The sequence below is a fragment of the Mobula birostris genome, chromosome 11 (genome assembly GCF_030028105.1).
Source record: "Mobula birostris isolate sMobBir1 chromosome 11, sMobBir1.hap1, whole genome shotgun sequence".
NCBI classification, from domain to species: Eukaryota; Metazoa; Chordata; class Chondrichthyes; order Myliobatiformes; family Myliobatidae; genus Mobula; species Mobula birostris.
The window spans coordinates 41,981,670-42,008,044 of record NC_092380.1 but is presented as its reverse complement, the minus strand read 5'-3'; the positions used below and the strand labels follow the sequence as shown (position 1 = coordinate 42,008,044).

Below are 26,375 nucleotides of genomic sequence, written 5' to 3'. Positions count from 1 at the left end.
TACACCCAAGGGTTTTGTAAGAGGAAGCTAAAAAGATTGTGGAGGCATTGGAAACTCTCTTTCAAAAATCACTAGATTCTGGCATGGTTCTGGAGGACTGAAAATTTGCAAATGTCATTCCACTCTTCAAGAAGGGAGGGAGGCAGAAGAAAGGAAATTGGAGGCCAGTTTCCTGACCTCAGTGCTTGGGAAGATGTTGGAGTTGAATGTTAAGAATGAGGTTTCGGGGTACCTGGAGTCACATGACAAAATGGGCCAATGTCAGCTTGGTTCCTCAAGGGAAAATCTTGTCTGAGAAATCTATTGGGATTCTTTGAGGAAATAAGAAGCAGGATAGAAAAAAGAGAACCAGTTAATGTTGTGTACTTGGATTTTCAAAAGGCCTTTGAAAAGGTGCCACATGAAGCTGCTTCACAAGATAGGAGTCCATGGTACTACAGGAAAGATACTGGCATGGATAGAGCATTGGCTGATTGTCAGGAAGCAAGGAGTGGGAAGAAGGGGCATTTCTGCTTGGCTGCCGGTGACTAATGGTACTCCACAGGGGATTGCTTCCTCTTACATCGTATGTCAGTAATTTACATGATGAAATGATGGCTTTGCGGCCACATTTGCAGGCGATATAAAAATGGGTGAAGGGGCAAGAAGAGTTGTGGAAACAAGGAGGCTGCAGAAGGACTAGGAGATTGGACAAAGAAGTGGCAGATGGAATATAGTGTTGGGAAGTGCATGGTCATACACTTTGTTAGAAGGAATAAAAGCTTAGTCTATTTTCCAAATGATGAGAAAATTTTAAAATCTGAGGTGCAAAGGGATTTGAGCCCTTTTGCAGGTGGGGTCTGTGGTGAGGAAGCCAAATGTGATATGAACATTCATTTCAAGAGGAGTAGAGTATAAGAACAAGGATGTTATGTTGAAACTTTATAAAGCACTGGTGAGTCCTTGCTTGGAGTATTGAGAGCACTTTTGGACCCTTATCTAAGAAAAAATGTGTTAACATTGGAAAGGGTATAAAGGAGGCTCATGAAAAGGATTCTGGGATTGAAATGCTTACTAAATGAGGAGCATTTGATGGCTCTGGGCCTGTATTCACTGGAATTTAAATAAAACTGAGGGAGGATCTCATTGAAACCTATCAAATAGTGAAATGCCTAGATAGAGTAGATGTGGAGAGGTTGTTTCCTATAGTGAGAGTCTAGGACCAGAGGACCATCCATTTAGAACAGAGATGAGGAGGAATTTTTTTTTAGCCAAATGGTGGTGAACCTGTAGAATTTGTTGCCACAGGCTACTGTGGAGACCAGGACATTGAGTGTATTTAAAGCCAGAGGTTGATAGATTCTTGATAAATCAGGGTGTGAAAGGTTGCAGGGAGAAGTCAGGAGAATGGGGTTGAGAGAGAAATGGATTAGCCATGATCAAATGACTGAGCAGACTCGATAAGCCAAATGGTCTAATTCTGCTCCAATATCTTATGAACCCATTCGTAGAAGGATGTGGACTTTGGAAAAGGTACAGAAAGGTATAAATTTGTGATCCAAGTTCATTGCTCCTTGAAAATGGCTACACAGGTCAATAGGGTGATTAAGAAGGCTTACGGAAAGCTTGCTTTTATTAGTCAGGGCATTGAGTTCAGAAGTCAAGAGGTTATGCTGCAACTTCATAAAACTCTAGTTGGGCCACATCTGGAGTAGTACTTACAGTTCTGGTCACCCCACTATAGGAAGGATGCTGAGGCTTTGGAAAGGGTGCAGAAGAGGTTTGCTGCCTGGTTTAGAGGGCATGTGCTATTATGAGAGGCTGGGTAAACTTGGGTTGTTTTCTCTGGAGTGGTGGAGGCAGAGGGGAGATCTGATAGAGGGTTATAAGATTATGAGGGGCATAGATGGAGTGGACAGGGAGTATCATTTTCTTCAGGTAGAAATGTCTAATACCAGAGGGCATGCATTGAAGGTGAGAGAGTGTAGGTTCAAAGGGGATGTGAGAGGTAATTTTTTAACTCAGAGAATGGTGTATGCCTGGAATACTCTGCCTGGTACGGTGGTAAAGGAAAATACATTAGACACTTTAAGAGTCATTTAGATAGGCACACAACTATAAGGAAGGTGGAGTGACATGGACATTGTGTAGGTAGGAGGGGTTGGTGTTTGGGTGTTTCTTGATGTACTTTTTAGTTGGTTTGGCACAACATCTTGTGCTGTATTATTCTATGTTCTATGTATGAGATATAGCAAGAGCTTGGACAAACCTGGGGTTGTTTTCTCTGGAAGAGTGTTGAGTGTCTAGAATAGGCTGCCAAGGAAGGTGGTGAAAGCATCTGCAATAAAGGCATCTAAGAGGCTTTTAGATAGACACATAAATATGCTAGAAGTGGGAGAATGTGGGTTTTGCGCAGGCGGAAGTGAGTTGGTTTAATTTGACAACATGGGACTGTTCCTGTGCTGTATGGTTCTGTGTTAATAACTATTTGTGAGTGAGTCACTGAGATTACATGTTCAGTTCTGGATCGACACCAACATTCACATTTACCTCCAGGTGTTCTGTCAGAAGAACAGATTCGACGGAAGAAGATGAAGAAGCTGGAGGAGGAAGTGATGAAAGCAGTGAAGGTCCCAAGATCCCTGTCTGGCTGGGACATTCCCAAGCTCAACATGTCTCAAGTCGAGATGATCAGCAGATTGGTCACCGCGCAGCAACAGTGCAACAAGCGATCCTTCAGTGACCAATTGCAAGTAACCGTAAGTTTTGTGGGAGCAGCTCTCTAAAATGAAGACAGAAGAAAAACAGAGGCATAAAACCTCAGCATGGCAGAGGACTAATGATATAGAGTGACTGAATTTACTTACGTCACTGGTCAACGTCAGTGATGGATCTCTTACAAGCTGCTTAAATTTGGTGCTCGCATTCCATTGCAAAACAGTGCGAGAGTAATCCATTCTGACCCCACACTGCGGGAGGGGCGGGGCCGAGGGAGTGTCCCACTGCGGGAGAGGTGTGTTTGGATAACAGTGTGCTGTGAGAGGTGAATTACCGAGGGAGTGTCACATTGTGGCAGGACAGTAATGGAGCGTCAGAGTATCGGAGGAGCATACAGAGGAAGTGTTGCTCTTTGGGAGAGACAGCACTGAGGGAGTGTCGTACTGTGGAAAAGGTAGTACTGGGTAACAGTGCAGTTCTGAGTGGAGAAGAACTGAAGGATTACTAAATTGTGGGCGGGGCAAGACTGAGGGAGCATAACATTTGGGAGGGGCAGTACTGAGGGGTATAACACTTGGGAGAGGCAGGACTGAGGGAGTATAACACTTGGGAGGGGCAGGACTGAGGGAGTATAACACTTGAGAGGGGCAGTACTGAGGGAGTATAACACTTGGGAGGGGCAGGACTGAGGGGTATAACACTTGGGAGGGGCAGTACTGAGGGGTATAACACTTGGGAGGGGCAGGACTGAGGGGTATAACACTTGAGAGGGGCAGTACTGAGGGGTATAACACTTGAGAGGGGCAGTACTGAGGGGTATAACACTTGGGAGGGGCAGTACTGAGGGAGTATAACACTTGAGAGGGGCAGTACTGAGGGGTATAACACTTGGGAGGGGCAGTACTGAGGGGTATAACACTTGGGAGGGGCAGGACTGAGGGAGTATAAAACTTGGGAGGGGCAGTACTGAGGGAGTATAACACTTGGGAGGGGCAGGACTGAGGGAGTATAACACTTGAGAGGGGCAGTACTGAGGGAGTATAACACTTGGGAGGGGCAGTACTGAGGGGTATAACACTTGGGAGGGGCAGTACTGAGGGAGTATAACACTTCGGAGGGGCAGGACTGAGGGAGTATAACACTTGAGAGGGGCAGTACTGAGGGGTATAACACTTGGGAGGGGCAGGACTGAGGGAGTATAACACTTGGGAGGGGCAGTACTGAGGGAGTATAACACTTGGGGGGGCAGTACTGAGGGAGTATAACACTTGGGGGGGCAGTACTGAGGGAGTATAACACGGGAGGGGCAGGACTGAGGGAGTATAACACTTGGGAGCGGCAGGACTGAGGGGTATAACACTTGGGAGGGGCAGTACTGAGGAGTATAACACTTGGGAGGGGCAGGACTGAGGGAGTATAACACTTGGGAGGGGCAGTACTGAGGGAGTATAACACTTGGGAGGGGCAGGACTGAGGGAGTATAACACTTGGGAGGGGCAGGACTGAGGGAGTATAACACTTGAGAGGGGCAGGACTGAGGGGTATAACACTTGGGAGGGGCAGGACTGAGGGAGTATAACACTTGGGGGGGCAGTACTGAGGGGTATAACACTTGGGAGGGGCAGTACTGAGGGAGTATAACACTTGGGAGGGGCAGGACTGAGGGAGTATAACACTTGGGAGGGGCAGGACTGAGGGAGTATAACACTTGGGAGGGGCAGTACTGAGGGGTATAACACTTGGGAGGGGCAGGACTGAGGGGTATAACACTTGAGAGGGGCAGGACTGAGGGAGTATAACACTTGGGAGGGGCAGGACTGAGGGGTATAACACTTGAGAGGGGCACGACTGAGGGAGTATAACACTGGGGAGGGGCAGGACTGAGGGTTATAACACTTGGGAGGGGCAGTACTGAGGGGTATAACACTTGGGAGGGGCAGGACTGAGGGGTATAACACTTGGGAGGGGCAGGACTGAGGGAGTATAACACTTGGGAGGGGCAGTACTGAGGGAGTATAACACTTGGGAGGGGCAGGACTGAGGGAGTATAACACTTGGGAGGGGCAGGACTGAGGGAGTATAACACTTGGGGGGGCAGTACTGAGGGGTATAACACTTGGGAGGGGCAGTACTGAGGGAGTATAACACTTGGGAGGGGCAGGACTGAGGGAGTATAACACTTGGGGGGGCAGTACTGAGGGGTATAACACTTGGGGGGGCAGTACTGAGGGGTATAACACTTGGGAGGGGCAGTACTGAGGGGTATAACACTTGGGAGGGGCAGTACTGAGGGAGCATAACACTTCGGAGGGGCAGTACTGAGGGGTATAACACTTGGGAGGGGCAGTACTGAGGGAGTATAACACTTGGGGGGGCAGGACTGAGGGAGTATAACACTTGGGAGGGGCAGGACTGAGGGAGCATAACACTTGGGGGGGCAGTACTGAGGGGTATAACACTTGGGAGGGGCAGTACTGAGGGAGCATAACACTTGGGGGGGCAGGACTGAGGGAGTATAACACTTGGGAGGGGCAGGACTGAGGGAGCATAACACTTGGGGGGGCAGTACTGAGGGGTATAACACTTGGGAGGGGCAGTACTGAGGGGTATAACACTTGGGAGGGGCAGTACTGAGGGAGCATAACACTTCGGAGGGGCAGTACTGAGGGGTATAACACTTGGGAGGGGCAGTACTGAGGGAGTATAACACTTGGGAGGGGCAGTACTGAGGGGTATAACACTTGGGAGGGGCAGTACTGAGGCGTATAACACTTGGGAGGGGCAGGACTGAGGGAGTATAACACTTGGGAGGGCAGTACTGAGGGAGTATAACACTTGGGAGGGGCAGGACTGAGGGGTATAACACTTGGGAGGGGCAGTACTGAGGGGTATAACACTTGGGAGGGGCAGGACTGAGGGAGTATAACACTTGGGAGGGGCAGTACTGAGGGAGTATAACACTTGGGAGGGGCAGGACTGAGGGGTATAACACTTGGGAGGGGCAGTACTGAGGGGTATAACACTTGGGAGGGGCAGTACTGAGGGAGTATAACACTTGGGAGGGGCAGTACTGAGGGGTATAACACTTGGGAGGGGCAGGACTGAGGGAGTATAACACTTGGGAGGGGCAGTACTGAGGGGTATAACACTTGGGAGGGGCAGTACTGAGGGGTATAACACTTGGGAGGGGCAGGACTGAGGGGTATAACACTTGGGAGGGGCAGGACTGAGGGAGTATAACACTTGGGAGGGGCAGGACTGAGGGGTATAACACTTGGGAGGGGCAGGACTGAGGGGCATAACACTTGGGAGGGGCAGGACTGAGGGAGTATAACACTTGGGAGGGGCAGTACTGAGGGAGTATAACACTTGGGAGGGGCAGTACTGAGGGAGTATAACACTTGGGAGGGGCAGTACTGAGGGGTATAACACTTGGGAGGGGCAGTACTGAGGGAGTATAACACTTGGGAGGGGCAGTACTGAGGGAGTATAACACTTGGGAGGGGCAGTACTGAGGGGTATAACACTTGGGAGGGGCAGGACTGAGGGGTATAACACTTGGGAGGGGCAGGACTGAGGGAGTATAACACTTGGGAGGGGCAGGACTGAGGGAGTATAACACTTGGGAGGGGCAGTACTGAGGGGTATAACACTTGGGAGGGGCAGGACTGAGGGAGTATAACACTTGGGAGGGGCAGTACTGAGGGGTATAACACTTGGGAGGGGCAGGACTGAGGGAGTATAACACTTGGGAGGGGCAGTACTGAGGGGTATAACACTTGGGAGGGGCAGGACTGAGGGGCATAACACTTGAGAGGGGCAGTACTGAGGGGTATAACACTTGAGAGGGGCAGGACTGAGGGAGTATAACACTTGGGAGGGGCAGTACTGAGGGGTATAACACTTGGGAGGGGCAGGACTGAGGGAGAAAACACTTGGGAGGGGCAGGACTGAGGGAGTATAACACTTGGGAGGGGCAGTACTGAGGGAGTATAACACTTGGGAGGGGCAGGACTGAGGGAGCATAACACTTGGGAGGGGCAGGACTGTGGGAGCATAACACTTGGGAGGGGCAGGACTGAGGGGTATAACACTTGGGAGGGGCAGTACTGAGGGAGTATAACACTTGGGAGGGGCAGGACTGAGGGGTATAACACTTGGGAGGGGCAGGACTGAGGGAGTATAACACTTGGGAGGGGCAGGACTGAGGGGTATAACACTTGGGAGGGGCAGTACTGAGGGAGTATAACACTTGGGAGGGGCAGGACTGAGGGGTATAACACTTGGGAGGGGCAGGACTGAGGGGTATAACACTTGGGAGGGGCAGTACTGAGGGAGTATAACACTTGGGAGGGGCAGGACTGAGGGAGTATAACACTTGGGAGGGGCAGGACTGAGGGGTATAACACTTGAGAGGGGCACGACTGAGGGAGTATAACACTGGGGAGGGGCAGGACTGAGGGTTATAACACTTGGGAGGGGCAGTACTGAGGGGTATAACACTTGGGAGGGGCAGGACTGAGGGGTATAACACTTGGGAGGGGCAGGACTGAGGGAGTATAACACTTGGGAGGGGCAGTACTGAGGGAGTATAACACTTGGGAGGGGCAGGACTGAGGGAGTATAACACTTGGGAGGGGCAGGACTGAGGGAGTATAACACTTGGGGGGGCAGTACTGAGGGGTATAACACTTGGGAGGGGCAGTACTGAGGGAGTATAACACTTGGGAGGGGCAGGACTGAGGGAGTATAACACTTGGGGGGGCAGTACTGAGGGGTATAACACTTGGGGGGGCAGTACTGAGGGGTATAACACTTGGGAGGGGCAGTACTGAGGGGTATAACACTTGGGAGGGGCAGTACTGAGGGAGCATAACACTTCGGAGGGGCAGTACTGAGGGGTATAACACTTGGGAGGGGCAGTACTGAGGGAGTATAACACTTGGGGGGGCAGGACTGAGGGAGTATAACACTTGGGAGGGGCAGGACTGAGGGAGCATAGCACTTGGGGGGGCAGTACTGAGGGGTATAACACTTGGGAGGGGCAGTACTGAGGGAGCATAACACTTGGGGGGGCAGGACTGAGGGAGTATAACACTTGGGAGGGGCAGGACTGAGGGAGCATAACACTTGGGGGGGCAGTACTGAGGGGTATAACACTTGGGAGGGGCAGTACTGAGGGGTATAACACTTGGGAGGGGCAGTACTGAGGGAGCATAACACTTCGGAGGGGCAGTACTGAGGGGTATAACACTTGGGAGGGGCAGTACTGAGGGAGTATAACACTTGGGAGGGGCAGTACTGAGGGGTATAACACTTGGGAGGGGCAGTACTGAGGCGTATAACACTTGGGAGGGGCAGGACTGAGGGAGTATAACACTTGGGAGGGCAGTACTGAGGGAGTATAACACTTGGGAGGGGCAGGACTGAGGGGTATAACACTTGGGAGGGGCAGTACTGAGGGGTATAACACTTGGGAGGGGCAGGACTGAGGGAGTATAACACTTGGGAGGGGCAGTACTGAGGGAGTATAACACTTGGGAGGGGCAGGACTGAGGGGTATAACACTTGGGAGGGGCAGTACTGAGGGGTATAACACTTGGGAGGGGCAGTACTGAGGGAGTATAACACTTGGGAGGGGCAGTACTGAGGGGTATAACACTTGGGAGGGGCAGGACTGAGGGAGTATAACACTTGGGAGGGGCAGTACTGAGGGGTATAACACTTGGGAGGGGCAGTACTGAGGGGTATAACACTTGGGAGGGGCAGGACTGAGGGGTATAACACTTGGGAGGGGCAGGACTGAGGGAGTATAACACTTGGGAGGGGCAGGACTGAGGGGTATAACACTTGGGAGGGGCAGGACTGAGGGGCATAACACTTGGGAGGGGCAGGACTGAGGGAGTATAACACTTGGGAGGGGCAGTACTGAGGGAGTATAACACTTGGGAGGGGCAGTACTGAGGGAGTATAACACTTGGGAGGGGCAGTACTGAGGGGTATAACACTTGGGAGGGGCAGTACTGAGGGAGTATAACACTTGGGAGGGGCAGTACTGAGGGAGTATAACACTTGGGAGGGGCAGTACTGAGGGGTATAACACTTGGGAGGGGCAGGACTGAGGGGTATAACACTTGGGAGGGGCAGGACTGAGGGAGTATAACACTTGGGAGGGGCAGGACTGAGGGAGTATAACACTTGGGAGGGGCAGTACTGAGGGGTATAACACTTGGGAGGGGCAGGACTGAGGGAGTATAACACTTGGGAGGGGCAGGACTGAGGGAGCATAACACTTGGGGGGGCAGTACTGAGGGGTATAACACTTGGGAGGGGCAGTACTGAGGGGTATAACACTTGGGAGGGGCAGTACTGAGGGAGCATAACACTTCGGAGGGGCAGTACTGAGGGGTATAACACTTGGGAGGGGCAGTACTGAGGGAGTATAACACTTGGGAGGGGCAGTACTGAGGGGTATAACACTTGGGAGGGGCAGTACTGAGGCGTATAACACTTGGGAGGGGCAGGACTGAGGGAGTATAACACTTGGGAGGGCAGTACTGAGGGAGTATAACACTTGGGAGGGGCAGGACTGAGGGGTATAACACTTGGGAGGGGCAGTACTGAGGGGTATAACACTTGGGAGGGGCAGGACTGAGGGAGTATAACACTTGGGAGGGGCAGTACTGAGGGAGTATAACACTTGGGAGGGGCAGGACTGAGGGGTATAACACTTGGGAGGGGCAGTACTGAGGGGTATAACACTTGGGAGGGGCAGTACTGAGGGAGTATAACACTTGGGAGGGGCAGTACTGAGGGGTATAACACTTGGGAGGGGCAGGACTGAGGGAGTATAACACTTGGGAGGGGCAGTACTGAGGGGTATAACACTTGGGAGGGGCAGTACTGAGGGGTATAACACTTGGGAGGGGCAGGACTGAGGGGTATAACACTTGGGAGGGGCAGGACTGAGGGAGTATAACACTTGGGAGGGGCAGGACTGAGGGGTATAACACTTGGGAGGGGCAGGACTGAGGGGCATAACACTTGGGAGGGGCAGGACTGAGGGAGTATAACACTTGGGAGGGGCAGTACTGAGGGAGTATAACACTTGGGAGGGGCAGTACTGAGGGAGTATAACACTTGGGAGGGGCAGTACTGAGGGGTATAACACTTGGGAGGGGCAGTACTGAGGGAGTATAACACTTGGGAGGGGCAGTACTGAGGGAGTATAACATTTGGGAGGGGCAGTACTGAGGGGTATAACACTTGGGAGGGGCAGGACTGAGGGGTATAACACTTGGGAGGGGCAGGACTGAGGGAGTATAACACTTGGGAGGGGCAGGACTGAGGGAGTATAACACTTGGGAGGGGCAGTACTGAGGGGTATAACACTTGGGAGGGGCAGGACTGAGGGAGTATAACACTTGGGAGGGGCAGTACTGAGGGGTATAACACTTGGGAGGGGCAGGACTGAGGGAGTATAACACTTGGGAGGGGCAGTACTGAGGGGTATAACACTTGGGAGGGGCAGGACTGAGGGGCATAACACTTGAGAGGGGCAGTACTGAGGGGTATAACACTTGAGAGGGGCAGGACTGAGGGAGTATAACACTTGGGAGGGGCAGTACTGAGGGGTATAACACTTGGGAGGGGCAGGACTGAGGGAGAAAACACTTGGGAGGGGCAGGACTGAGGGAGTATAACACTTGGGAGGGGCAGTACTGAGGGAGTATAACACTTGGGAGGGGCAGGACTGAGGGAGCATAACACTTGGGAGGGGCAGGACTGTGGGAGCATAACACTTGGGAGGGGCAGGACTGAGGGGTATAACACTTGGGAGGGGCAGTACTGAGGGAGTATAACACTTGGGAGGGGCAGGACTGAGGGGTATAACACTTGGGAGGGGCAGGACTGAGGGAGTATAACACTTGGGAGGGGCAGGACTGAGGGGTATAACACTTGGGAGGGGCAGTACTGAGGGAGTATAACACTTGGGAGGGGCAGGACTGAGGGGTATAACACTTGGGAGGGGCAGGACTGAGGGGTATAACACTTGGGAGGGGCAGTACTGAGGGAGTATAACACTTGGGAGGGGCAGGACTGAGGGAGTATAACACTTGGGAGGGGCAGGACTGAGGGGTATAACACTTGAGAGGGGCACGACTGAGGGAGTATAACACTGGGGAGGGGCAGGACTGAGGGTTATAACACTTGGGAGGGGCAGTACTGAGGGGTATAACACTTGGGAGGGGCAGGACTGAGGGGTATAACACTTGGGAGGGGCAGGACTGAGGGAGTATAACACTTGGGAGGGGCAGTACTGAGGGAGTATAACACTTGGGAGGGGCAGGACTGAGGGAGTATAACACTTGGGAGGGGCAGGACTGAGGGAGTATAACACTTGGGGGGGCAGTACTGAGGGGTATAACACTTGGGAGGGGCAGTACTGAGGGAGTATAACACTTGGGAGGGGCAGGACTGAGGGAGTATAACACTTGGGGGGGCAGTACTGAGGGGTATAACACTTGGGGGGGCAGTACTGAGGGGTATAACACTTGGGAGGGGCAGTACTGAGGGGTATAACACTTGGGAGGGGCAGTACTGAGGGAGCATAACACTTCGGAGGGGCAGTACTGAGGGGTATAACACTTGGGAGGGGCAGTACTGAGGGAGTATAACACTTGGGGGGGCAGGACTGAGGGAGTATAACACTTGGGAGGGGCAGGACTGAGGGAGCATAGCACTTGGGGGGGCAGTACTGAGGGGTATAACACTTGGGAGGGGCAGTACTGAGGGAGCATAACACTTGGGGGGGCAGGACTGAGGGAGTATAACACTTGGGAGGGGCAGGACTGAGGGAGCATAACACTTGGGGGGGCAGTACTGAGGGGTATAACACTTGGGAGGGGCAGTACTGAGGGGTATAACACTTGGGAGGGGCAGTACTGAGGGAGCATAACACTTCGGAGGGGCAGTACTGAGGGGTATAACACTTGGGAGGGGCAGTACTGAGGGAGTATAACACTTGGGAGGGGCAGTACTGAGGGGTATAACACTTGGGAGGGGCAGTACTGAGGCGTATAACACTTGGGAGGGGCAGGACTGAGGGAGTATAACACTTGGGAGGGCAGTACTGAGGGAGTATAACACTTGGGAGGGGCAGGACTGAGGGGTATAACACTTGGGAGGGGCAGTACTGAGGGGTATAACACTTGGGAGGGGCAGGACTGAGGGAGTATAACACTTGGGAGGGGCAGTACTGAGGGAGTATAACACTTGGGAGGGGCAGGACTGAGGGGTATAACACTTGGGAGGGGCAGTACTGAGGGGTATAACACTTGGGAGGGGCAGTACTGAGGGAGTATAACACTTGGGAGGGGCAGTACTGAGGGGTATAACACTTGGGAGGGGCAGGACTGAGGGAGTATAACACTTGGGAGGGGCAGTACTGAGGGGTATAACACTTGGGAGGGGCAGTACTGAGGGGTATAACACTTGGGAGGGGCAGGACTGAGGGGTATAACACTTGGGAGGGGCAGGACTGAGGGAGTATAACACTTGGGAGGGGCAGGACTGAGGGGTATAACACTTGGGAGGGGCAGGACTGAGGGGCATAACACTTGGGAGGGGCAGGACTGAGGGAGTATAACACTTGGGAGGGGCAGTACTGAGGGAGTATAACACTTGGGAGGGGCAGTACTGAGGGGTATAACACTTGGGAGGGGCAGTACTGAGGGAGTATAACACTTGGGAGGGGCAGTACTGAGGGAGTATAACACTTGGGAGGGGCAGTACTGAGGGGTATAACACTTGGGAGGGGCAGGACTGAGGGGTATAACACTTGGGAGGGGCAGGACTGAGGGAGTATAACACTTGGGAGGGGCAGGACTGAGGGAGTATAACACTTGGGAGGGGCAGGACTGAGGGGTATAACACTTGGGAGGGGCAGGACTGAGGGAGTATAACACTTGGGAGGGGCAGTACTGAGGGGTATAACACTTGGGAGGGGCAGGACTGAGGGAGTATAACACTTGGGAGGGGCAGTACTGAGGGGTATAACACTTGGGAGGGGCAGGACTGAGGGAGTATAACACTTGGGAGGGGCAGTACTGAGGGGTATAACACTTGGGAGGGGCAGGACTGAGGGGCATAACACTTGAGAGGGGCAGTACTGAGGGGTATAACACTTGAGAGGGGCAGGACTGAGGGAGTATAACACTTGGGAGGGGCAGTACTGAGGGGTATAACACTTGGGAGGGGCAGGACTGAGGGAGAAAACACTTGGGAGGGGCAGGACTGAGGGAGTATAACACTTGGGAGGGGCAGTACTGAGGGAGTATAACACTTGGGAGGGGCAGGACTGAGGGAGCATAACACTTGGGAGGGGCAGGACTGTGGGAGCATAACACTTGGGAGGGGCAGGACTGAGGGGTATAACACTTGGGAGGGGCAGTACTGAGGGAGTATAACACTTGGGAGGGGCAGGACTGAGGGGTATAACACTTGGGAGGGGCAGGACTGAGGGAGTATAACACTTGGGAGGGGCAGGACTGAGGGGTATAACACTTGGGAGGGGCAGTACTGAGGGAGTATAACACTTGGGAGGGGCAGGACTGAGGGGTATAACACTTGGGAGGGGCAGGACTGAGGGGTATAACACTTGGGAGGGGCAGTACTGAGGGAGTATAACACTTGGGAGGGGCAGGACTGAGGGAGTATAACACTTGGGAGGGGCAGTACTGAGGGGTATAACACTTGGGAGGGGCAGGACTGAGGGAGTATAACACTTGGGAGGGGCAGTACTGAGGGGTATAACACTTGGGAGGGGCAGTACTGAGGGAGTATAACACTTGGGAGGGGCAGTACTGAGGGGTATAACACTTGGGAGGGGCAGGACTGAGGGGTATAACACTTGGGAGGGGCAGGACTGAGGGAGTATAACACTTGGGAGGGGCAGGACTGAGGGGTATAACACTTGGGAGGGGCAGGACTGAGGGGCATAACACTTGGGAGGGGCAGGACTGAGGGGCATAACACTTGGGAGGGGCAGGACTGAGGGAGTATAACACTTGGGAGGGGCAGTACTGAGGGAGTATAACACTTGGGAGGGGCAGTACTGAGGGGTATAACACTTGGGAGGGGCAGTACTGAGGGAGTATAACACTTGGGAGGGGCAGGACTGAGGGAGTATAACACTTGGGAGGGGCAGGACTGAGGGAGTATAACACTTGGGAGGGGCAGTACTGAGGGGTATAACACTTGGGAGGGGCAGGACTGAGGGGTATAACACTTGGGAGGGGCAGTACTGAGGGAGTATAACACTTGGGAGGGGCAGGACTGAGGGAGTATAACACTTGGGAGGGGCAGGACTGAGGGGTATAACACTTGGGAGGGGCAGGACTGAGGGGTATAACACTTGGGAGGGCAGTACTGAGGGGTATAACACTTGGGAGGGGCAGTACTGAGGGGTATAACACTTGGGAGGGGCAGGACTGAGGGAGTATAACACTTGGGAGGGGCAGGACTGAGGGAGTATAACACTTGGGAGGGGCAGTACTGAGGGGTATAACACTTGGGAGGGGCAGGACTGAGGGGTATAACACTTGGGAGGGGCAGTACTGAGGGAGTATAACACTTGGGAGGGGCAGGACTGAGGGAGTATAACACTTGGGAGGGGCAGGACTGAGGGGTATAACACTTGGGAGGGGCAGGACTGAGGGGTATAACACTTGGGAGGGCAGTACTGAGGGGTATAACACTTGGGAGGGGCAGTACTGAGGGAGTATAACACTTGGGAGGGGCAGTACTGAGGGAGTATAACACTTGGGAGGGGCAGTACTGAGGGGTATAACACTTGGGAGGGGCAGGACTGAGGGAGTATAACACTTGGGAGGGGCAGGACTGAGGGAAAGCCACTCTGGAAGAGGAATTACTAAGGGAGTGTCACATTGTGAGAGAGGCAGTAAGGAGGATATTTATTTGTGAATCACATGCTCCTTTTTTCACAGTAGAGTCCAAAGAAAACAGGGAAAACTATAAACCATGGATAACTAAAACTTCAAAAACCAAAATGTCAACAGTTCAAAAATATTCATACCATTTTTGCTCAGTACATAGTTGTACCACCTCCACAGCTATTACGGCCAGAAATCTTTTTGGATAAGTCTCTAATAGCTTTGCACAAGGTGATAGAGCAATATTTGCCCATTGCTCCTTGCAAAATTGCTCAAGCTGTGGCAGTTTAGTTGGGGAGCGGAGGTGGACAGCAATCTTGAGGTCTTGTCAGATATGTTCGATTGGGTTAAGATCAGGACTCTGGACACATATTTTCTTCATTTGAAGCCACTCCATGGTTGCTGTAGCAGTGTGCTTTGGGTCGTTGTCCCACTGAAAGACAAACTTCCAATGCTTGGAGAATGACTGAGGCGTTCTGAAGGCTGAAGGTACTCGCAGTGCCCTGTCCGTGAATTGGATGAGGTCACCCTCCTCGATACAGACTAGATTGTAGGTACCATGGAGGTCTAATTTTGTGAATACCCTCTCCCCTTAGAGTATCTCAAAAGCCGTATCCACAAGGTGAAGGGGGTAGCAGCTCTTGGTCATTATGCAGTTTCATCCCCTGTAATCAATGCATGGCTGCAGGCTCCCATCTTTCTTTTGAATAAAGAACCCTGTGCTGGTGGGTGAGATGGAGGGCTGAGTGAAGCTCATGGCAAGAGCTTCCTTTATATACTCCTCCATGGTGTTTCTCTCTGGGCCTGAGAGCACGTACAAACAGCCCCATGGAGGACAAGTGCCGGGCGGCAGGTCTAAGGCACAGTCGTAGGGTCAGTGCGGTGGAGGAGTCGAGGCCTCTCCCTTGCTGATGACCTCCTCCAAGTCCTTGTAAACAGAGGTGATTTTGACTGGTTTGGGTGTTGCCATCTCCTCCAAACCTTCGTTCGAGGATGGCTCCTGTGATTTCTTTGGTGACAGGGGTGATTCAATGGGCTTCAGAGTCTGCTCTCTGAGCTCACAAAGACCATCCATGCAAACAGCGGCTAAATCAGAGCCCGACTCCCTGTCTGTACCCACAGGCAATGGCAGCGAGGCACCACAGGAGGTTCTCACATCCTCGGAACAGGCTTCGAGGATCAGCGTGAAGAAGCCTTTTCCGTCCTTGAGACCTGGCAGCTGGTCCCCTTCAGCTTAGCTGCAAGTCTCCCAGACTGCTCAGGCATCTCCTTGGTCTTCTCCTGACCCAGGAATTCCTCTCTAGTTCCTGTGGATTCCGACTGGACTGTGTCGGCCTCGCAATGTCCCGTTGGTCAGAACCGGCTTGTCCGCTCGAGGACTGGTCTAGGTCTCAGTTTCCCTTGAACTGAAGCCTGACCCTTATAGGTCATTGGTCACTAGAGAGTCTGTGTGTCAGAACACCATGCTGTAAACAAAGCCTCATACAATGACCAGACCAAGCAATGATTCTCCCCTCTCTCCAGTCCACCGATGGGTTATACTGGGACAGCCAAGGGTACCCAAGGATCAGAGGTATGAGTGGAGAGTCAATAACGTAGAAACTAATGTCTTCCACATGGTCCCCTGTCCTCATCTACAACAGCAGTCTGTTGTTGGATCTGCCCAGAACCTGCCCGGAGTGGGCGGCTATCCAAGGCAGTTGCAGGCAAGGACTGGCTCAACTCTCGCTGCGGTATATCGAACCGACGGCTGGATTCTAAGTCCAGAAAATTTCCCACTGCCTCAGGTTCTTACTGCAGGTGAACTCCACCTTCAGCACGAAGCCAGAATCTGTGGGATTGGCTGTAGTGGCTGCTACTGTCACAGTTTTCCCGACACTGGATGGTCTTAGCCCAGGTGGCTACAGCTTCGGACATTTGTCCAGCAGATGACCTGCTTCCCCACCGTAAAATCAACAACCTTGACTCCAATGCCGGAACCTCTCTTCGGCAGAGGGCCTAGTGCAACCGACCTTCATGGATTTGATTGGATCTGGAGCAAGGTCCGAGCTTGGGGAGTGGAACTACGATGTGTAGAACCTCGCAAGGACTGGCTCTCTTCAACCTCCTGAAGTAGTCCCACTTTCACTCTGCCAGACAATTATCAAGATGGAGGGACTGTTTGATGAGAACCCCCAAGTTCTCTGCTGGCTCTCCCAAGGCAAGGGCATCCTTCAGTTCATCTCTGAGTCTATGGTGATTTAGCATGGCCAAGGCCTCACAATTCCAACCACCCTCCTGGGCCAAGGTCCAAAATTTGAATGCGTAGTCAGCCACTGACCGTCCCCGTCCCCCCTGTAGAATCCTCATCAGACGGTCCGAGGATCGGCTGGTTCTGGCGGGGTGATGGAACACCTTCCTCATGCCAGCCACAAACTCCTCCGAACCCGTGCAGAACTCTGACCCACGTTTTCCAATGTGGGGTGACCCAGGCTAGGGCCCTTCCAGTCAGGAGAGAAATAATGAAGACCATCTTGCCGCACTCCAAAGGGAACCGGGATAACTGACGTTCAAATACTAACGAACATTGAATGAGGAAGCTGCGGCAAGAACCCGGGTTACCGTCGAATCTCTCCGGGGTTGGACGGTGTACTGACCCCGGAGACAGTGTACTGACCCCGGAGCAGCCCTAACCGGTTCTCCCAAGCGACTCTGGCTTCCTCCTTGCAAAATCTCCAGGCTCTGTCTGGAAATATCTTCTCTGTGGCTGGCCACAGCAGACGATAGACTCTGATACCCCACTGGGTCCATGTTAGTGGTGTGCCGAGAATGTGACGAGAACCTGACGAGGATTGCTTAGACCCAAATGCTGGAGTCTCTGAGCCTGCAATTGGGACACGATCTCAAACGGGATCGAGAAACTGAGCACAATGCAAACGCTAGACGAAGTCACTGGTAGGCTTACGACTGAGCACTGAACCTTCTTCTTCTTCTTCTTCTATTTCCAGCTGTTTAGATGCATCTAGGCGTATTACAGCCCTCCACAGGATGTATAATTAATTACAGAACTTCAAGGTACTCAAGTTCTCGAATACAACCTAGTCTCACGTATAAACTGAATGATAGACTCTTCAATCAGATGTTGGTTCTCTTGATGGCCAAACAAAGATTGAATAGAAAATCAAAATAAATTTAAGCCAGATGGCCTCTTGAACAGCATGCTTCTTGCAATTTGTATCAATTACAGCTCAGCAAAACATGCTGGACTGTCTCTGGACTACCACAGTCACATAATCCAGTAGGCTGTTTTCCAATTATCTTTAAGTAATAGTTTAGCCCACAATGCCCCAACCTAAGTCTTATAAATTTCACCATATCTCCACGACTTAAAAGGTAACAATCTGAACCTTTTTAACTAGTGGGTGACTAGAAAAGTAATGCCTGCCCCTTATTTCATTTTTCCAATCCTCCTGCCACTTCTTCTCTATACCTTTTTTAATCCCACTCCTCAATTCTGCTCTGCCTAGGGGAACTCTAATTTCTATTTGCCTGCTCTGTAAGGAAGACTTTGCAATGCCATCCACAATTTCATTTCCCTCCACCCCAGCATGCCCAGGTATCCATGAAAGTCTAACGGCACAACCCATCTTCCCTACTCTAAACAACACTAAGAGAATCTCAATAACTATGTCAGGACGAGCTTTTGATTTATTCCCTTTTATAGACTCTAAGGCAGCAGCAGAATCCAAACAGATGATAACCCTACGTGGTCGAGAGTCTTCTATCCACCACAAGGCCCAACCTAAGGATTGCTAATAATTCTGTTGCTAAGACAGAAACTCCACCTGAAACCCGGTGACCAATCTTAACTCCAAGTTGAGACACATACATCCCAAATCCTGCCCTACTGCTCTCTGGGTCCACTGAGCCATCAGTAAAAATCTTCTGATAAGATCCTCATTTATTATTTAAATATTCATTTGTGATCAACGCTGATGAAATTGCACTGCTTCCTTCAAGCTGAAAAAGGAGGAATAGGTCTACTTCTGGTTCTGGAAAGAGCCAAAAAGGGACGGGTGGCAGGCAAATTTGGCCAACTATGTCTTCCTCAGTCAGTTTCAATTTCACAGCCCAGCTATTAACCAAATCTAAAAATGTGTATCTTTTAATTTTACTTTGGCACTCTGACCTCCCCTGCAAAAGACACTTTGATGGACAGCTGTGATTGAATCCATTTAGTTTTACCCAATACTGCAGGCCCGACTGAATTCGTCTTAAATGCAGAGGCATTTCTCCCACCTCCACACGTAATGCCGGGACTGATGTTGTTCTAAAAGCTCCATAACAGAGTCTAAGTGCTTTGGACTGCACAGTGTCTGATTGTCCAAGCACTGCCGTAGCAGCAGAACCATAAACAATACAACCATAATCTATAACTGATCTAATCATAGCTAGATGTATTAAGTACATAGTTTCCTGCCCTGCTCTCCAGTCGCATCCAGCAATACTTCTCATAACATTTAAAACTTTCTCACACTTTCCAATCGTTTTATCTATATGAACCCTCCAAGTAAGTCTTTCATCAAACCAGACACCTAAAAACTTGAATACCTTGACTCTTTCTAATGGAGAATCATATAGACACAATTCACAATCAGGAATCTTTCTTCTAAAGCCAAAAATCATGTATTTGGATTTAGAAGCAGAAATCCTGAAACCCCATTTATCAGCCCAGTTTTCAACTGATCTTAAAGCCTTTTGTACCTACCTTAATATATACTTGATGTTTCTTCCTCTTTTCCAGATTGCATCATCATCTGCAAACAATGATTTGCCAAATCCTGTCCCTACCTGATCAAAGATATCATTTATCATGACATTAAAAAGAACTGGACTAATGACACTTCCTTGAGGGGTACCATTACCTATTTTAACTGACTTGGAGCTTGTTCTGCCTATTCTTACCTGAATTGACCTTTCCTTAAGAAAATCTTTGATCCAATTAAACATACTACCTCTAATTCCCGCATCATAGAGTTTAATTAATAAGCCATCCTTCCATAGTGAGTCATAAGCTCTTTCAATATCTAGAAATACACTTATTACTTCTCTATTTTGAAACGCTTTTTTAATATCATGATCAAAAAGGGCAACAGATTCCATTGTTTATCTTCCAGTTCTAAAACCATTTTGATAGGCAGCAAAATGTCCCTTATTTTCCAAAAAATAAACGAGTCTGTTGGTAACCATTCGTTCCATAGTTTTACAAAGCACTGACATTAAAGCTACAGGCCAATACGAACTAGGACTAGACACATCCTTACCTGGCTTTAAAACTGGAACTACCACTGCATGCTTCCCTTCTACTGGTAATTTTCCTTCTTTCCACACTGAATTAAACAATGCTGGAATTTCTCTTAATACAGATGTGGTAAACCATATATATGTTGTAATTAGGTTAACTGTCTGGACATGCTCCTCTGCTGACTGCCCCTGTGGCTCCTCCCACAGATCCCCGAAAGGTGATTCCGCCTTGCCCCTCCCCCTCAGTCCGGGAGCAGATACTCAACATGGAGGTTGTATTGTACAGCGAATAAAAGCCTTTCAGTAGTTTACCCAACTTCAGTCTTTTGGAGTCATTGAAGGTGCTTCAACAGAGACATCTGAATGCTTAAGCAATTCATAACACAGTCCATCCCTACCAGGAGAAGTGTTTGAATCTGATTGGACAGCTTCCTGCAATTCCTGAAGGGAGAAAAACAAATTTATGGAGCTATTATCATCCAAACTCCTGTCCAATTTCCAACTTTCCTTTAACATAATTTCCTTTCTCAAATCACCTAGCTCTCCAGAACTGTGTAACGCTTGGAACACCTCTACAAACATATCAGCCTTTTCCTTATTGGTTACTGCTTCAATATCTCCATCCAGCAAAGCTGGGATAGATGGTTTCCTATATATCCCTGACATTCTGTGAATGATCGTCCAGAGCTGCTTTATAGATGTCTCAGGGCCCAGGGTTCCACAAAATCTTCTCCAATCATCCCTCTTTGCATTTTTAATTACTCTCCTTGCTACCGCTCTTTCCTTTTTATACTCCATAACATTATCTAACACTGGGTACTTTCTTAATTTCCTGTAAACTCTATTTCTGTTTCTTACTGCTATATCACAATTTTTATTCCACCACAGAACTAATGCTTGAGCCTTAAGTACATTCCGTAGCAGAATAGTCAACTGAGCAACTTTATGAATTATAGAACAGAGGGATTCATTCCAATCATCTATGGAGCCCTCGATATTAATCTCTTCTATTATATCCACAGCTTTCTCCTGGTACTCATTCCAATGGGCCAAAGAAAAATTATACCTAGCAGACCTCTCCTCAACTTCTACTATCAAATTTCTACCAAATCGACATAATATAGGATAGTGATCACTTCCTAGTGTGTATCTGTCCATAACATCCTATTTCCCAACCCTAGCTAAGTTTGAGGAAGTGATAGATAAGTCTAAGTGACTACACGTATTCTTTACAATATTAAATCTTGTAGGCCTTCCGTCATTTAGCAGTACCATGTTGTATTTATCTAGAAACTCCTCTGTTACTGCTCCATTACTATCTTTACTTTCACTACCCCATATAGGATTATGGGCATTGAAATCTCCAACCCAGATTACTGGGGATCTTACCTTATTCATAATTTCATCCAAATCTGATAACAGCATATTACCTGGATTATAAAAGTTAATCAAAGTTATTTGACCACGAGAGCTCCAAACCTCCACAGCCACAATTTCAAGGTTAGATTTAATATCAAGTCTTCTAAGCTGGAGTCCTGTTTTTATGAAAGTTGCACACTCTCCACCAGATTTACCTGTTCTGTCAGCTCTCAAACTATCATATCCAGGGATCACAAAATCTAAATGAGGCTTTAACCATGTCTCCTGTATACAGATCAAATCAGGCTTGTCTTTAAAAGTTCCAACATATCTTTTTAATTCTTGACCATTTGCAGATAAACTTCTTGCGTTCCATTGTAATATTAAAAACATTGAAATACTAATTACTTACCTCTTCATCCACATAAAGCTCCTTCGTACTCTCTGATCCCGACAACTGGGAAATATTCAGTGATTGTTTGTCTGTCATATACTCATGTAATTTTTCCAGTGAAATCTGTTTTATATCAAGGAATCTCTCTGCAGCTCCAACAACTACGTTTATCATATCCGACCTCTTGGCTGTAGTTTTAGCCCCGACCAGTACATCAACAACAAACGCCAAAAAAGACTCTTTAATCATCAACAACATGCCTGAAGGAACCACAGTTGGAGGACTGGGAATGAACTGACTCCCCAGCATTCCAATCTTTTCTTTACTTATCCTTTGCTCTCTATCAACTTTCTTTACTGCTTCAGCATGTGATATTTTTTGTTGGATACTAACATCCTGAATCTGCTTTGCCTTACTAAAATACTCACATCCTCTGAACGCTGCTATATGGTCCCCTCCACAGTTACTGCATTTGGCACCGCTGCCTTATATGCTTAATATCATGATCCTCTCCACATTTCATACATCTTCCTTTACCTCAACATGTACAAATCTCTGGCAATTATAACAGTGTAAGGGAGGCCTAATGTATTCTCTAACTTGATAAGACATGCACCCAAGATAAACTCTAGTTGGAAGAACATCACCTGCAAAAACCAGAAGAACAGGGGAATCCCAATTACCACCTTCTCTCGATTTTAATTGTTTGGCTTCAATCACTCGACCACCTTTAATATTGTCCAAAATTTCCTTTTCAGTCATGCCAGACCAAATACCATACACTACTTGATAACTCTGGAGTATTCCACAGTCTCCCACCCTCCCCCCTCCTTTCTTTCAGAGTAGTACACTCCACTTTCACCACCAATTTTCCCACTATTTTATCACTGTTATATTGGTCAATGTCTTTGCAACAAATTTTCAGCAATCCATTAGACAAAATCTTGGCCTGGAATCCTTTGCCTATTTGGTTCTCTAATGCTGCTGCCACTTTCAAAGGATTAAGGGCTCTAAATCCTCCTCCTCCTTCCTTCTGACCTTTAATTTTATACAGAACTATAAATTCCTCCAATTCACCCATTTTCCTCAATTTGTTGTCCCCCATTACTTCAGGTCTTTCACTTGATGCACCCCTTTTTCGGCTACCCTTACTTCTGGAGTATTCCACAGTCTCCCACCCTCCCCCCTCAATCTCAAACGCCGCCCCCTCCCTTTTGCAGCCATAGGCTACAAGCTAACCCTTTCCAAACTACAAGGCTTCTCCATACCAAAGTCCCCACCCACTCAATCCACCTCTGGCCAGCATATTCAGGAGCGAGCACTGAACCTCTGTTCAGGTGTTCTTTAAATACTCAATTCCTGGCACCCAAAACATGGATATCAATTAACAGGACCGTCCTAAGCCCTTAAAGAGGCTGCGCCAACAACCTATAGTACGGGGAGCTGGAGCATTTAAATCTCGGAAGCTGGCATGGTGGGGAGCGACTCACAACAGCTTCTCTATTATTTCTCTGTTATTATTACCTAGCCTTTTCTAATCATTTTGGTTTGGTCTGTTGAAAATCTACCATACTTGCTAAACTTTACAAAAACAGGGTGTATTTATTATTATGACCTCATGAAAACAGGTGACCCTCTACTTTTCTACATCAACAAATTGGGTGAGTTGGTCAGGTAATATACAGTATTGCACCTGAGGAAAGTTAGCGTAGTAATCACAAAAGGGGTGAATACTTTTTCAGCCTCACAATTTCAGTTTTCAATTTTTAGTGAATTGTTGACAGGTTTTAGAGTTTTTCTTTTGATTTGGCATGATGCACAATGTTTTGTAGATTAACTCAACAAATTTTACTTAAATATATTTTAAATTTAGGAAATGAGACAGTCAAATGTGAAAATAGTTGTGTGGGCTGAATACTTTTTCAAGACACTGTATATTCCCGGTAATACTGTGGGCTCTTATCTTGTTAAGCAGCCTCATGAGCAGCACCTTGTCAAAGGCCTTATGAAAATCCAAGTAGTCAACATCCACCGACTCTCCTTTGTCTGTCCTGCCTGTTATTTCCTCAAAGAATTCCAACAGATTTGTCAGGTAAGATTTCCCCTGAAGAAAACTATGCTGACTTTGGCCTATTTTATCATGTGCCTCCAAGTACCCCTAAACGTCATCCTTAATAATCGACTCCAACATCTTCTCACCACTGAAGTCAGGCTAACTGGCCTATAATTTCCTTTCTTCTGCCTTCCTCCCTTCTTAAAGATTGAACTGACATTTGCAATTTTCCAGTACTCCAGAACCATTCTAGTACAGTATCTAGTGATTCTTGAAAGATCATTACTGATACCTCTTTACTCTCTTCAGCCACCTCTTTCAAACCCTGGGGTGTAGTCCATCTGGTCCGGGTGACTTATCTAACTTCAGACCTTTCAGCTTCCGAAGCATCTTTTTTTTTTGGTATAGTAACATCATTCAGTTCTGCACCCTGACACTCTCAACTTCCTGGCATACTGCTAGTGTTTTCCACAGTGAAGTATGATGCAATATACTTATTGTCTGCCATTTCTTGTCTCCCATTACTACCTCTCCAGCATAATTTTTGAGCTGTCCAATATCCATTCTCACCTCCCTTTTACTCCTCATATATCTGAAAAAAACTTTTGGTATCCTCTTTTATATCAATGGCTAGCTTACCTTCATATTTCATCTTTTTTCTTCTCATGGCTTTTCTTTAGTTGCCTTTAGTTGGTTTTTAAAAGCTTCCCAATCCTCTAACCCTGCTATTTTTTTTGCTGTACTATATGCCCTCTCCTTTCCTTTTATGCTACCTTTGATTTCCCTTCTTACCCCGCGTGAGTGGGATCATTCTATGCCTTGGTGTCTGAGAGTGATGGCATGGGCTGATTTAGCTGGACAATGATGCTACAGGACCATTCACTCTCTGGTACTCTCTGATACTCTCTGATTTGGGACCGGTTAGTACCCTGGTACTGAAGTGGTCATTTGAGTACAATAACTGCTTTAAAGATAAGGAGTGGTGCTGGAGCCTGATATTTCATACCCCGACGTTGTTGAACGGTGATTCTAAAACTTGAGAAAAGTGACAGGGCAACTATTAATCCTTGGTTGACAATGGTCCTCACTATTAAAGGCTCTGTTCCAGGCAACTGAATCTGTGAAGACTGTGCTCAAGACCCAACCCAAATGGTTGAGTTAGACTTTAGTATAGTTGTGCATAGTGCCTTCACTTCCCTTGTAATTGTCAAGCAATGAAGATCATGTCCATTGTGGCTCTAGATGATTGGACACCACACTACGTCACTGAGCAGCTCGTCAGTGATTACAAGATGCCTGAGAGGGACTTACAGACTTATGCAGCTGGAGTTTACGGCAGCAATGAATTCTACATTGCTGTTTCTATAACAGTTTTTTTTTGACCATTCTGGGTTGTTAGTGTAGTGTATTTAATAGTTCAGTAATATTTGAATAATATTGTAAATACAGTGCCTATAAAAAGTATTCACCCCCACCCCACCCCACCCTGGAAGTTTTCATGTTTTATTGTTTTACAAAATTGAATCACAATGGATTTAATTTGGCTTTTTTGACACCGTTCAACAGAAAAAAGACTATTTCATGTCAAAGTGAAAACAGATCTATTCAAAGTGATCAAAATTAATTACAAATATAAAACACAAAATAGTTGATTGCATAAGTATACGCCCCCTTTAATATGACACACCAAATCATCACCGGTGCAGCCAATTGGTTTTAAAAGTCACATAATTAGTCAAATGGAGATCACGGTTTTGGAGACGGGGGGAGTTGGCTCGACTGGAAGCTGGCTGTGTTTTGCTTGATACGTGAATGTGGTTTGGAACCTGTTGAGGGAAAGAGAGTGGGGAAGGAATGGAAATTGCTGGGAGGGGGTTGTGTGGGTCCGGTAATGGCGGACAAGATAAGAGGTGGGGTTGAGGGAAAGAAAGTGGAGAAGGAGAGGGATAGAGACTTGGGACCAGAGGTAGGCAGCTGGGGAGAGGTGGATTATTGTGAAGGGAGAAATAAAGGGAATGAGGAGGTAGTGAGGGGTCGGATGAATAAAAACCAAGACAAAGGGAATAAAAGAATAAGAAATGATAGTGGAGAAAGCTCTGAAAGTGAGGAAGATGAACAAGCTCAGAGAGGAGGTGTTGTCATAATTAGGTTTAATGAGAAGGCTCAGGGACATATGAAGAAAATCAACCCGTTTGTGCTAACAACAACTCTGACAAATAAAATAGGGGAAATAGTATTTGCAAAAGTCCTTAATGATGGCAACTTATTGGTAAGATGTACGAATGAGGAACAACTTAAGAAAGCACTCAAGCTAAAAGAGATAGGAAAATGCAAGGTGGAATACATTGGGAGGGTGGGAGCACAAAATAGTGGTTGTAAAGGAGTGATCACGGGGATACCAATGTGTATAAATATGGAGGAGATAAAGAGGAATATCAAAGGAGGGAAAGTAATGAATGTTCAAAGACTGAAAACAACAAAGGAGGGAGTGAAAAAGGAAAGTGAATCAGTATTGATTGAATTTGAAGAAGAAAGAGTGCCATGGAAGGTGTTCTTGGGTTTCATGAGTTACCCAGTAAGGGTGTATGTGCCAAAGCCATTGAGGTGCTGTAATTGTCAAAGGTTTGGACACATA

At 48.4% G+C, this 26,375-nt stretch overlaps 1 protein-coding gene across 1 annotated transcript in view; it reads left to right on the top strand.

Annotated features, from left to right (window-relative positions):
• The window catches only part of LOC140205489 (oxysterols receptor LXR-alpha-like), a 74,414-nt gene that overhangs the window by 4,677 nt on the left and 43,362 nt on the right, over positions 1-26,375 (top strand). Inside the window, exon 2 of the mRNA XM_072273102.1 lies at positions 2,536-2,738. Coding sequence (XP_072129203.1) covers positions 2,536-2,738 — 203 coding nt within the window. The remainder of the gene's footprint in view (positions 1-2,535; positions 2,739-26,375) is intronic.